Below are 12,568 nucleotides of genomic sequence, written 5' to 3'. Positions count from 1 at the left end.
AGTGGATGGGGTGGGGTGGGGGGAGTGAGGGGGTAGCAGGAGGAGAGGAGGGAGTGGGAACTGGGATCGGTATGTAAAACGAGAAAAGATTGTTTTTAAAATTAAAAAAAATGATAATAAAAAAAGAAAGGGCCAGTGACAACTGAAATGGGTCTCCACTGAGGTGCACTCCTACCTGAGGACCTTCCTACCGGAGGCTGTGAGCAGTGCAATCTATACTTACGGGGCTCACAGAAGGAGACCCTGTCCTCAAGCCCTGTTAGGTTGGAGGAGCGTTCTGTGAAAGGACAAGCATAGGATGTCTGGTGCCAACTGGGATTCGCCTTGTAGACAAAGGCAGAAAGGCCTGGAGTCTGCAAATGACATGTCTGTCTCTGTGTGGAAAGGCAGCTTTATCTTCCTTTGAGCAGAACCCTGCACTCATCGATTTTCCTTTGTCACAGGCTGAAGCACTTCCTGAATTCCCTGGGTCACCAGTTAACATTTAACTGAGTATTAGTTACAAGCAGCAACATGGGGGGTATGAGTCACTGTCCCTACCTGAATGTGTCAAGGCTGAGTCATACTGTGGGTCAATCAGTAGTCCCTTGGAAATGTAGAACCTGTCTGAAGTTTTCGGACAAAATCTTGAGCTCACCCTGGAGACCAAGGGGCAAATGGTATCTGCTCCAGGCTATCAGAAAAATTATGAACCAGCATCTTTCCTTTCTGCATCTATGACATAGAGACGAATAGAAATGTCCACCAATATGAAAAGGTCCCATGTCATCCTTTTAATAGGTGAGAGACTAGCTGTGGGTGAAGAGTTTCCCACATGACTACTTGTTGGATGGGGTTTCTCAGTTTGAACTGTTTTCCAACCGTTTGCTCAATGGTTTTTCAGCCTGAAGATTCATCATTTAAGAAGAATGCTGGTCAGAGCAGGTCCTGACTTAAAACATAAACCTGTACATTCGCACAAAAGTGGAAGCAACCCTACCAACAGATGTGTGGGTACACAATAAAATGTGGCACACACAAACAATAGAATATTATTCAGCCACAAAAGAATGGGACATCTAACACATGACACTACACACTAATCTGGAAAATACTAAGCTAAGTGAGAAAAGCCAGATACAGAGGGAAAGGAAACACCATGTGATTCTCCTTATATGAAGCATGTTGTCAAATTCACACATACAAAAAGATAGAACGGCAGTTGCTGGACACCGAAGGAACAGAGGATCAAGATTCAGTAAGTACAGAGTTTAAGAATGAAAATGACAGTGTTCTGGAGATGGAAGGTGGTGACAGAAACACAACAGTGTGAATGTACTGAATGCCATGAACTGCAGACCATCATAATGACAAATTTCATGTCTATTTTACTACAATAAAAAAGCTTTGAAAACACAGAGTTATAACTAGACAGAAACATTTCTGCAGCCAGTCATTCACTGACTCTCCACCGTGATGGCATAAGTTGATAACAAAAAGTCGAGGAAGATTGGAGAGCAGTCAAGACTCAAGAATATGGGAGGAATTTCAAGGTCTTCAGACGCAATCCTTTCACCTTGTCAACTCCTGTCCCTCTTCCACAAGAACGTGTTCAGATTTGCGGGTGGTGCCACCAGAGAAGTAGGCCCAGGATGGGTTGTCACAGGTGGGGAATACCACCACTCACGTTTGCTCTAGTTCTCCCTATCCAAGAGGCTGACAGACCACATTGCCGACACCTTGGCATCCAGCGCAGAGGCCCTCAGACACAAAAGTGGGTTACACAGAAAGGTCAGCCAGGCTCTATGAGAGCAGAGACTGTGGCTGCCTCCGGGTCCATGACTGTTGGCCAATGGCTGGCCTAAGAGGTCAGAGAGATGTCTGGAAAGAGGTACCACTGTCTGCCCTGAAGAAGTGCTGCTCAGCCACAGAGAAAAGAGAATCCCTACCTTTCAGAGTTTCCTGTAGAGTTAGTGCAAAGTTCAACACCCGGTGGCCATCGCTGTGATTCTTGCTAGGATTCTCAGCTCCTGGGAGGGCCAGGGCTGTCAGATGAAGGTTAACCAGGGTCAAGTCATTACTTCCCACCTAAGTAGCAGGAAATGAAGCAAAAGAAAAAAACCTTAGATACTCATGGTTCTTTTATCTTTTACAACTGATTCATAAATAGCTCTGTGCATACAGCTGGCAATGGTAAACGGAAGCAAAGCTTGCTCACATGCACTGGAGGCAACATGAGGTATTTTAGTTCAGATTCCTGTACTCTAAGGTCCACCACTAATACTCTTCCAGCCTCCTACCTACTCCTTCAGATCTAAAAACCTTCGCATATCTGGAAGTGTTAGGATTTTTGTAAATCTTTAGAGCAATCGTACACAAGAGAAGGTGTCTCTAGTGTCTAGATGTTACAAACCCAAGGCTCTTATCCACAAGGCTAGCATAAAGTTCCCCACCCAGTCCTCTTTGTTCCTTTAGAACCAACTGTGTGCTAAAATCCACTTTAACCTGGTTTCCTCTGTAAAAACCAGAGTTCACCAACACTTGGCAGAAGATACACCCAGATCCTGGGCCCCAAGATGGCTCTCATGGTCTTAAAGTGTGTGCATATAAGGGCAGTTTATCTTCTAGGTGATCATAACACTGCTCAGCTGCCCGAGTTTAGCAGTTCTGCCTTTTCAATTGCTATGGCAACAAACACTTCTGAGAAAGGATGAGTGTAGGGGCCCCAGGAAGTGCAAAGTGCCAGTCTCGTCTTGTAGGTGTGTCCCCAGGTCACCATCATCACACCCAGGACTGACTGTTACTGTCACTGCCAGAAAAACAGCTTGAGACTTGGACTGGGACATACTGCCTGTAAGGATAAACTCTCTGTGTCCCAGATCATCGTCCTTGCCTTGAACTTGAAGAACAAGAAAGTCAAGGGCTGAGCTGGGTGAAGCCGTCCCTCCTGATGCCACAGCTAGTATATTTTTATTAGCCTATTAAAAATAGTTTGCCTTTTCATGTTAACTAAAAATGGTGCTTTACAAGTTGTTTTTGCAAGGTTCTAGGTATGGTAGCTCACTCTGTAATGCCAGCACTAGGGAAGCTGAGAGTCTAGGAATGGGAGATTCACTATGTAGTCCACATAGAGATTCTTTTTCAAAAAATGACAATAGTACCAAAAAAAAAATAACAACTTGCTTTTTAGCTACATGAGATGGTTATGGCTACTGTTTCAGTAAGCCAGGGCCAGAACAACTCACTTACGATCAAAAGTTAAACAGTGTGCCGGGCGGTGGTGGCACACACCTTTAATCCCAGCACTCGGGAGGCAGAGGCAGTCGGATCTCTGTGAGTTCGAGGCTAGGCTGGACCGACAGCCTCCAAAACAATACAGAGAAACCCAGTCTCGTAAAACCAAAAAAAAAAAAAAAAAAGTTAAACAGTGGTAGGTTTAAAGACAATCCTGGTCAACTCAAATATCAGAACCACAGGTGCCACCATGTGTCCAGACAGAACCTCATCAGGAAGAGGGATAGAAGGAGTCACTGAGTGCCACAACAGACACATCTGTGTGTGAGCATACACCAATCCCATCACCTCTAAAGCTAAAAATATGAGAAGTGACGTACAGGCTTATACATCTCCTGCCACAGGCTGTCCCCAAGCCCCATCTCCTGCTAGAGATAAATGACGCGGGGCTTATGGGTAAGCTCCAGAGTTGCTGCGGGGCACATGGAAAGAACGGGTCTCAAAGCCCAATAGAGAATGGGCTTTCCGGGCCCTTGTAAGGGATCAAGACCTAGGATTCACAGTTAAGCAGAGATGAATTCCATTGCCTCTGTAGTGACATTCTGGCTGCCTTTCTCTTGTCTTGTTCAGCATCTCAGAACACTCCCCAGAGCCATGTAGGTCACAGCAGGATGGCACTCAGATCCACCTGCCTAGCTGCTCCCAGGCATGGCTGACATGGCTTCTTCACGGGCACCGATATATATGGAGATGCCAGGGACAGAGGTCCCTTCAGCCCAGAGCTCCTTCTAGATTCCACCTCCAATTCAACAAGTCCTCAGTGGGCCCCTTCTTCCTGACTTCTAAACAATAGGCCCAATGGGCAGTTGAAAGCTGCTCCTTAGAGCAGCTCTGCCAAATGTGGCCATGCTGAAACCCCCCACTAACTAGTACCAGGCAGGTAAGACCACTACACATACACACACACACACACACACACACTAACTAGTACCTGGCATGTAGGACCACTGCACACACTTTTGAAAGCAGACTGGTCCATATCCCAGAAGGGCAAGGCTTGGGGAATGAATGAATTTAAGAAAGGTAATTCTTGGCCAGGTGGTGGCGGAATGCACCTTTAATCCCAGAACCTGGGAGGCAGAAGCAGGTAGATCTTTATGAGTTTGAGGCTAGACTGGTCTGCAAAGCTAGTTCAAGAATAAGCTCCAACGCTACACAGAGAAACCCTATCTTGAAGAAAAAAAGGAAGAAAGGGGGAGGGAAGAAGAAGGGGAGGGAGGGAGGGAGGAAAAGAAAGGTGATTTTTCTGTATATCATGTATGGGAACAGCCATATGAATTTGTTTTCCATTTTTCTCCCTTCTCTTCTATCTGTCTATCTGTCCATCTATCTATCAGTCTATCTACCTGTTTATGAGGACGAGTTTTGCTATGTTTCCTAGATGGTCTTGAACTCCTGGACTCAAGCAATACTTCTGCTGAAACAAGGGTGTACCATTCCTCCCATTCTTTCCATGAGTTAGATTTTTCTGGGGCTATGATTCCCTCAGAAATTCCTCCACTCATGTCCTGCAGAAGGTTACCTACCAGGGAAGCCTCCAGAATGGGTACTGATCATACTCTAAGAGAAAAAAAAAAATCAATTGAGAGAAAGATATGACTTCTTGGGTCACAGTGTGACAAGGACTTCCCCTTTGGAAGGAACTGGATTTCTAAAATGACAGAAGCAAGTACCTTGAACCTGGCGAGGAACGGATTCGGACCCACAGCCTTCCCATGACCGTTGCTGGGTGAGCTCTCTTGTCCCAGGATGTCCCTCAGCTCCACACTGGCTGCTGTGTCCCACAGGAATCCAGAGTAGCAGGGGCCCTGCAGTGCAGACAGAAACAGGGTCTTGGTATGAGGTTCCTAATTCCAAGAACCACACAGCATAGGGAAGGGCAGAGGGGCCAGACACACGGCAGCGGGCTCTGCTTCTCAAGGTCACTCGCACAAGGTCACTCTGATGAAGACCATACCTCCAAGTCACAGTGCACCCAGCACCATGCCCACTGCAGAGTTTTACTCATGGCCAAGGTTGCCTGCCTCTTCCCTTTATGGCAGGAGGTAAGGGAAGCATAGACCAGGCCCAGAAGCACTTTTTAAACCATTATATTCCATGAGGCAACAGGTCACATCTCCATTTGACAAGAGGAGGCCATTGCTGCTAAGAGAGGTTGGGTAACTTCCCTAAAACCCCACAGTGTAAGTGCTGATGTGAGGGTTCAAAGATTAGGTTCTGGAGGCAGGTATTGTGTGTTGATAAGTCACTGCTTACACAAATGCTGCCTAGCCCCTAGTCACTTCCCAGTCAGTATCTGCCAGATGTACGGAAGTCAGTGCTTAGGGTTCTAGTGACTCGGAACTGAACAAAGGCCCTCTGCAGATGGACAGGGATGCACGCAGGTCTGAAGCCTGGGTTGCAGACCCTGATGTGGAGGTGCAGACAAACTTGGGGTGTAGTGGGCACAGTTCTGGGCCCCCTTCTGACTCTAGGAATCAGAGGAGTAGCTCCCATGCTGTCTGCTTCTGCCACTGCCTCGGGGGCCTTGCAGAACAAGAAAAACGTTGGTCCACCTATTCCAGTTAAGCACTGCTGGCTACCAGGGCATTCGCCAAGTGTCTGATACCAGAGACAGATCAACAGGTCACGAAGCAGGCCAGCAGCACTTGTCATGGCTCCTCTTTGTTGAGCAGCTGCTGGCTGGCTACCTCTGAGCAGCTGCTGCCACACTTACAACCTCAGCTCACATCGCAGATGGACATTTGACAGGCACACCTTCCTCCCTTGAACAGGCGTGTTTAGGACAGAAGTATCAGGGACATGAATGTGAGCCTTTTATGTTGTGCGACCTTCTTGCCCACCACTAAAGCTCACACCAGTTTAAGCACGGTCACACCTGGGTCTCAGTCCAGCTGTGTCTGGGAACCGTGGGACCCAGGCAATCCCCTCAGGGTGTCTAAGACTCGTGAAGACAGAAAGAATGAAGTCACTACAGTGAGCTGTGGAGTTGAGGCTGTTATTTTGTTATTGTTCCCCAAGAAGAAGTTCCAGAGCAAGCTTCCTCAGGCATCACATCATCTGTCTGAAATCCAGCCCAGCCCCATAATCCTCCAGGATATGGTAGCAGGTGGCCTCCAAGGAGGACTGCTTTCCAGTGCTGCTCCTCAGACCTGTCTAACCCACACCCAGCTTCTCTAGACCTTTCTCTGATCCTCTCCCAGGCACTCTTCTCAGACATGACTTGGGTGGCCAGGACAGCCACAGCCATTGAAAAGCACTCATGCCAGAGATAGTTCACTGGACTCAGGGTGAATTTCCACTTCCAACCACAGGGGCCTGCTTTGGGGAAAATCATCTCTTCCTACATCTCTCTGCTTTCTCATTGTGAACTGCCCCTCCAGTTGGTACCTGGATATGACTCCAGGGTTCAGAGACACAACAGCTGTTCAGCATATGGGCTGTAGGTTCATAGCTATGGGTATATGATGTTTGACTTCCATTGTATTTAAAAATAATTTTTGGATCTGTGCATCTTTAAAACTTAAGAAACAGAGGAGGGGAGGGCGAGGGAGCTGAGACTGACATGTCAAGCAAGCTTGTTTCTAATTCAAATAAAAAATAAAATTTAAGAAAGTGATGTCATGATAGCAAGTGGCTAGGCAGGGATCCCAGTTCAAAGCCACCATCACCTGAGGGACATCCCACCAAGCCCTAGTCTGTGCTCCATTACTGAAGCACCCTAACACTCAACTATCTCCTCTGATACTAGGGATGGTCTATGAAATGAAGACAGAGGCTACTGTTCCCATGGTGCAGATGACGTAACTAAGGCAGAGTGCCCTCATTGACTATACTCTGATGGCCTTGACTCCCCTCCTAAAGGAATCTGAGCTGACATGTTCCACTAAATGGCTGTAAACTTAATGACAGGAACGGGGATACCCAGTAGTTCTTATAAAAAATAGTCACAGATAGGGCTGGGTGGCTGGTCTGTTTTTCTCACATATACATGAATAACCTCTCATGAATGATCTGTTGAATAAATGAGTGAATGAATAAGGATGAATAGACTCTAAGAGTCACATGAATTTTCACATGCTGATATCCATGTAAAATGCTTAAATTAAAAAAATGGAGCAAAGTGGCATTATTGTTTGCGTGGAGTAAAAGGCCCTGGACTAAATTTGGAAAACCAGATGCATCCCACACGAGCTCCTTTCAGCCCACTGAGAACTCACTGTCCACTACAAGGCTGTTTCCACCCCAAAACAGCAAACCCAGAGAAGGGAGTTACATGCACAGTTTTCAGTAGTCAGTGAAAAGAGGGGGTTTTGGTCAATACTAATTAACAAATAGATAATTTTAATCTAGACTACATTGATAATTTAAGAGCCCAAATTACAAGTATCCATCATGTAAATACAACATATAATTCATAATGTTGTGAGCAGATGAGGCATATTAGAACCTTTAAAAATATGCATTTGTGCAAAAAATATAAAGATGCTTTTTCAACTCAAGTGATTATAAGAAATATTCTTGAAAATAAAGAACCCAGGCTAGGGAGACACTCAGTTAGTAGAATACCTGTCATACAGGCATAGGGACCTGAGTTCAGAGCCCAGAGCTCACCTAAAAAACTGAATGCCATGGCCTGTGCCTGCAACCCCAGCACTTGGGAGAGAAGGTAGAGAGAGTGGATCCCTGAAGCTCACCGACTACCAGTCTGAATCTGTGAGGTCCTAGTTCATTGAGAGACCTTGTCTCAAGGGGAGTGCCAGCATATAATCCCACTGCCAGAGAATCTGGGAAACAGAACCTTCATCCAGTGACTGATGAAAGCAGAGGCAGATACCCACAGACAAACACTGAACTGAACTCCTGGAATCCAGTGTCAGAAATGGAGAACTGATGGGCAAAGGAGTTAAGACTGGGCTGGTTTAACCCACAGAAACAGTTGACCTGAACAAGGGGGAGCTCTTGAACCCCAGATTGATAGCTGTGTGGAAAGCATGGGACTGACCCAGACCCCCTGAAGGTAGGTGTCAGTGAGGAGGCCTAGGTAATCTATGAGACCTTGGGTAGTTATTTATCCCTGGCATACAAATAGGCATTGAGTGCCCATGCCACAATGAGGGATGCTCTCTCAACCTGGACTCGTGAAGGAAGGCCTAGACCCTACCCTGTATGACATGACAGACTCTGGAGATCCACCATGGAGGGCCTCGCCCTCCCTGGGGATTGGAGTGGAAATTGGGTGGGGGACTGGGGGGGTCTGGTAGGAAGGGGTGGGGAGGAGGGGAGTTAGAGGGAGCTGGGATTGACATGTGAAACAAGCTTGTTTCTAACTTAAATTTTTTTAAAAAAGAAAGAAATAAAAAAAGAAAAGGTGGAGAACAAAGGAGGAAGACACTTGATGGTAACCTCAACCTCCTACCCCTAAAAAAAAAAAAACAAAAAAACAAAAAAAGCCCAAACCCTAAGAGCCTGGTGATCTAAACATTCCAAGGTGGGTAAGTTTGGGTGTGAATATACATGGGAATGAAAATGCTCATATGCAGATTAATCCACATCTTCAAGGACTATAGAGAAGGAAATTTCAACAGAGCACCTCCTGATACCTAAGTTCCACCACTGAAAGCAATGCTTCATGTGTGAACTACAGTGGGCATGAATTCTCAGCCAGTGAATGATGAGCTTCTGCAGACTTAGCAGAGGGCAGAACTATGACCCAGGGAATACAAGAACAAAGGACAGATATATAGACAAATGCAGAGATGCGTTGGTTCCAGACAGGTTTTCTACTCCCAAGATGCTAAGCTCCCATTTCTATCTGGGCAGAAATAAACCTGATCAAAATACAAAGTGAGGCCTAGGGCATTAGAAACAACTAAAAGTTAGGGCAGATATGTGAAACTGGACCAAGGATATTGAAAAGGGAAAATATAAATTGTCCTTTATTTGGGGAAAATATTGTGTTTAAATACAAAAACATGCAGGGCTGTTGTGCAGGGGTACCTTCTGGAGCTGGCTCGAAGGCTTCTCAGCAATAACGGACCTCCAGCATCCTCGGGACCCCTTCCACTTTCGAATGTTGGGCAGGATTGGCTGGTTTAGCTCTGTACAGAACTGCAAAGACAGAACACAGGTCAGTGTGTCTAGTCCTCGTACACGGCATCCTTAGAAACTAGACACAGATGATTCCGAGTCACCACACAACAGATAAAAGATCCTGACCTTCATCCCTGTGTTCTCAAAGACCAGGGGTTGCAATGTACAGTCTGTCTACTATAAAATAGATACATAAAAATTTTAACAAAGCAAAAAAGAGGCTCTGCAAAGATCCACACATCTAAACTACCATCGCAAACTAGAAAGCAAGTATTTATCATCTGACAAGCCATTATCACCTGAGGAGAAATGGATTCTCTGTATTGTTCTAGTCTTTAGCATTTCAGAAAGGTCCCTCTACACACTGTGACACCAGTAGATTCAAGGTTCCCAGGAGCACCTGGATGCAGATCAAACCCAAAGGAGTGCCTTTGCTCCCCAGTGCTTGCTTAGCTTAGAGGGGCCAAAAATGACCCCAGCTTAATTCTGAACCAACAAATTATTCCGTCTGTTTCCCCTCTGTCCCGGGTTGCTACCACAGCCTGTGCACATGGCAATGGTATGCATGGCTACTTTTATTTCTTCTCTCTTCTTCTTTTGAGATAAAATCTCACCACATGGCCTAGTCCAGCTTCAAATTCACAGTACTCCTGCCACAGCCTCCTCAGTGCTATAAATTAAAAGTGTCCACCACAGCATCTGGCTCAGAGGGGAACAGCATGTCTTATCACTGAAGCAAAACAAAACCTCACAAATGAGTTGAAAAGTTACTAATTGAATACTACGAAGACCAGCAACTCTAACATACTCTTCTGGGGGTGGTTCTTTCAAGGAATCCCCAGTATTTGTCAGGTTTGGGGCCAGTTTTCAAGATGCTCCATCATTTGGTACTATCCCTCCCTGATGACACATCGTGCAGCAAGCCACTCACTTCTCTCAGCTCAACTGCTCCCACTGCAAAAAAGTTATCCTGGCTGGCTTTTCTCCATGTGTGTGGTGCGTGCGTGCGTGCGTGCGTGCGTGTATGTGTGTGTGTTGTATGCATGGGTGTATAGGAGTGCACACATCCGTGCATACTCATATTTATGAGGAGTCCAAAGGAGAGCATCTGGGCATCTGGTCATATTCCTCTGAGACGGGTCTCTCATTGAGCTCCAAGATAGGCTGGCAACCAGCAAGCCTTGGCGATCCTCCTGCCTCTGTCCTGCACAGTGCTGGGTTACAGGCACACACTTGGTCATGGTCACCTTTTAGTGTGAATGCTGATCTGAATTCAGTTCTTCATGCTTGCACAGCAAGTACTTCTACCCACCGAGTCATGTCTCCAGCCCAGTCCCTGGCTTCTTCTGAGTATCATACACCTCTGCTCTACTGAACTGCTCTGCCTCAGGCCTGTCCAGCCCCATAGTGTCAGCTTAAACCACTGTCTGGAAGGCACCAAAATCTGTAGCTCTGGTTCAAAATTATCTCCTATGGTTTTCTGCTATTGTTGATAAATCTTCATTTTGAGACATGGTCTTACGGTATAGCCAAGGCTGTCCTGAAACTTGCTCTATCTCCTGGCCTGAAACTTATCACCCTTCTGCATCTGCCCCTCAGTGCTGGGATTACAGGTGAGTGGCTTCTCTCAGGTCTTGCCTGAGCTCTGAGTCGTACCGCTAACTTTAGCCTCTTTAACATTCATGCAGAATCCTCCAGTCTTGCTTAAGCATCTACTTTCTCTTGTCCCAAAGGGCCACCTTCTTCTCTGCTCTAGTCTGTGTCTCACTGGGTTCTTTGCAATTCCTCCATACCCTCCCTTGTCCCATCCCTCCCCAAGCCCAGTGCTTCTGCTGTCACCTGGGTGTGAAGTCTCTTTTGCTTTCCAGTGCCACTGTTGGGGCCCCTTTCAGATTCCCAATCTCCCTTATGGGAATTCTGTGTGGCTTCTAAGGAGCTTCTGAGCCTGTCCTCACCATCTCAAACCATCTACCAGATACTCGCAGTGGAGCACATCCAGGCCCCACCCTATGGTTCTTCTGAGTAATTCCATGCCCTGGAATTACTAGAAATTCTCTGATTACATTGTAGGTTGCCCACCTTGTAACAAGTTCATTGGGTAATTAGGTTTGAAAACAGCTATGGATACCTCAGTTGGCCTAAGCATCGACCCTAGACTCTGCATTGCTGCAAACAACCCTACAGAATGCCTCGGCTGGGGACAGCTCCTTTCACAAACTCTGGGCAGCACACAACCACACAACCGATGGCCAAGAGGCAGACTCTGGATGCTGCTTACAATGTAACAGAGACAATGAGGCACAAGCAAGGACTTGGTCAAACACTTCACAGGAAGTGCTGCAGGGAAAATGATGTAAAGGGCAATAACCCAGAAGTCGACCTAGAAAGGAGTTGTTTTTCCAGCCATCTAAATGTCTGTGTTTCCCCAGCAGTGGACTCTGTCAGGACAGGGTCTGTGCCTTTATAAACCCTCCCCTGGCACAGAAGCCAGTTTGCTAGTGAGTGGAAAATGTAAGTGGACACTAATCTTCAAATCCATGCCAGACAAACAGGATTCTTCCAGCAAGTTCCTGCCTCGGTAGCTGCCTCAATTGTAACTGGGTATTTGGCACACAGGTGTGTTCTGTACTGCAGGGTGTCCGGGAAGTTCTCACCCAGGAGTTTTGTCAACAGCAACTTTCAATGATTTTATTGTCAACACTGCCTTCAAAGCAGTGAAGGACAGTGCTATTCTTGGCTAGTGGGGAGGAGAGATGGGGTGAATCCCCTTGGCTAAAACCCATTCTCTGTGGGTGTGCTATAATTGTAAACTTGACAGGTTCTCCAATCACCTGAGAGATAAACTCCTGGGCATATGTGTTGGAGCTTCAAGAGCAAGATGTGGCCACCATTACAAGTTCCCACCTCAAGCTCCTCTCTTTCCACTTCCGTCTGCCTGAGACTATCCATGCCCAAGGTGGTATGGCTACCATTACAAGTTCACCAATAAAATGCCTACAGGAAGATCCACCCTAAATGTCAGTGGCATCATTAGTCTGCCTGGCTGGGGTCCTAGACTGAATTCAAAAGAGGAACACAAGCTGAGCATAGGCATTCATCACTCTGATTCCTAACTGGAGATACAAAGTGTCCAGCTGCCACCAGGCCTTCCCTGCCAAGATGTGTTGTTGGTCAATAGAGAAGCAAGATAGGTGGGGCTAGG

The 12,568-nt window shown here is 46.5% G+C and overlaps 1 protein-coding gene across 3 annotated transcripts in view; it reads right to left on the bottom strand.

Annotated features, from left to right (window-relative positions):
- Positions 1–12,568, bottom strand: part of Eepd1 (endonuclease/exonuclease/phosphatase family domain containing 1) — a 97,996-nt gene that overhangs the window by 5,728 nt on the left and 79,700 nt on the right. For all 3 annotated transcript variants that reach the window (XM_040729863.1, XM_013119448.3, XM_040729862.1), the window contains 3 exons: positions 9,274–9,384; positions 4,947–5,081; positions 1,929–2,067 (listed from right to left, as the gene is read on the bottom strand). In XM_040729863.1, the coding sequence (XP_040585797.1) occupies positions 1,929–2,067; positions 4,947–5,081; positions 9,274–9,384 (385 nt within the window). The remainder of the gene's footprint in view (positions 1–1,928; positions 2,068–4,946; positions 5,082–9,273; positions 9,385–12,568) is intronic.

This window comes from Mesocricetus auratus, unplaced genomic scaffold (assembly GCF_017639785.1).
Source record: "Mesocricetus auratus isolate SY011 unplaced genomic scaffold, BCM_Maur_2.0 Super-Scaffold_100022, whole genome shotgun sequence".
Taxonomy (NCBI): Eukaryota; Metazoa; Chordata; class Mammalia; order Rodentia; family Cricetidae; genus Mesocricetus; species Mesocricetus auratus.
The sequence above is the reverse complement of the archived record's forward strand: the minus strand, read 5'-3'. Positions and strand labels throughout refer to the sequence as shown.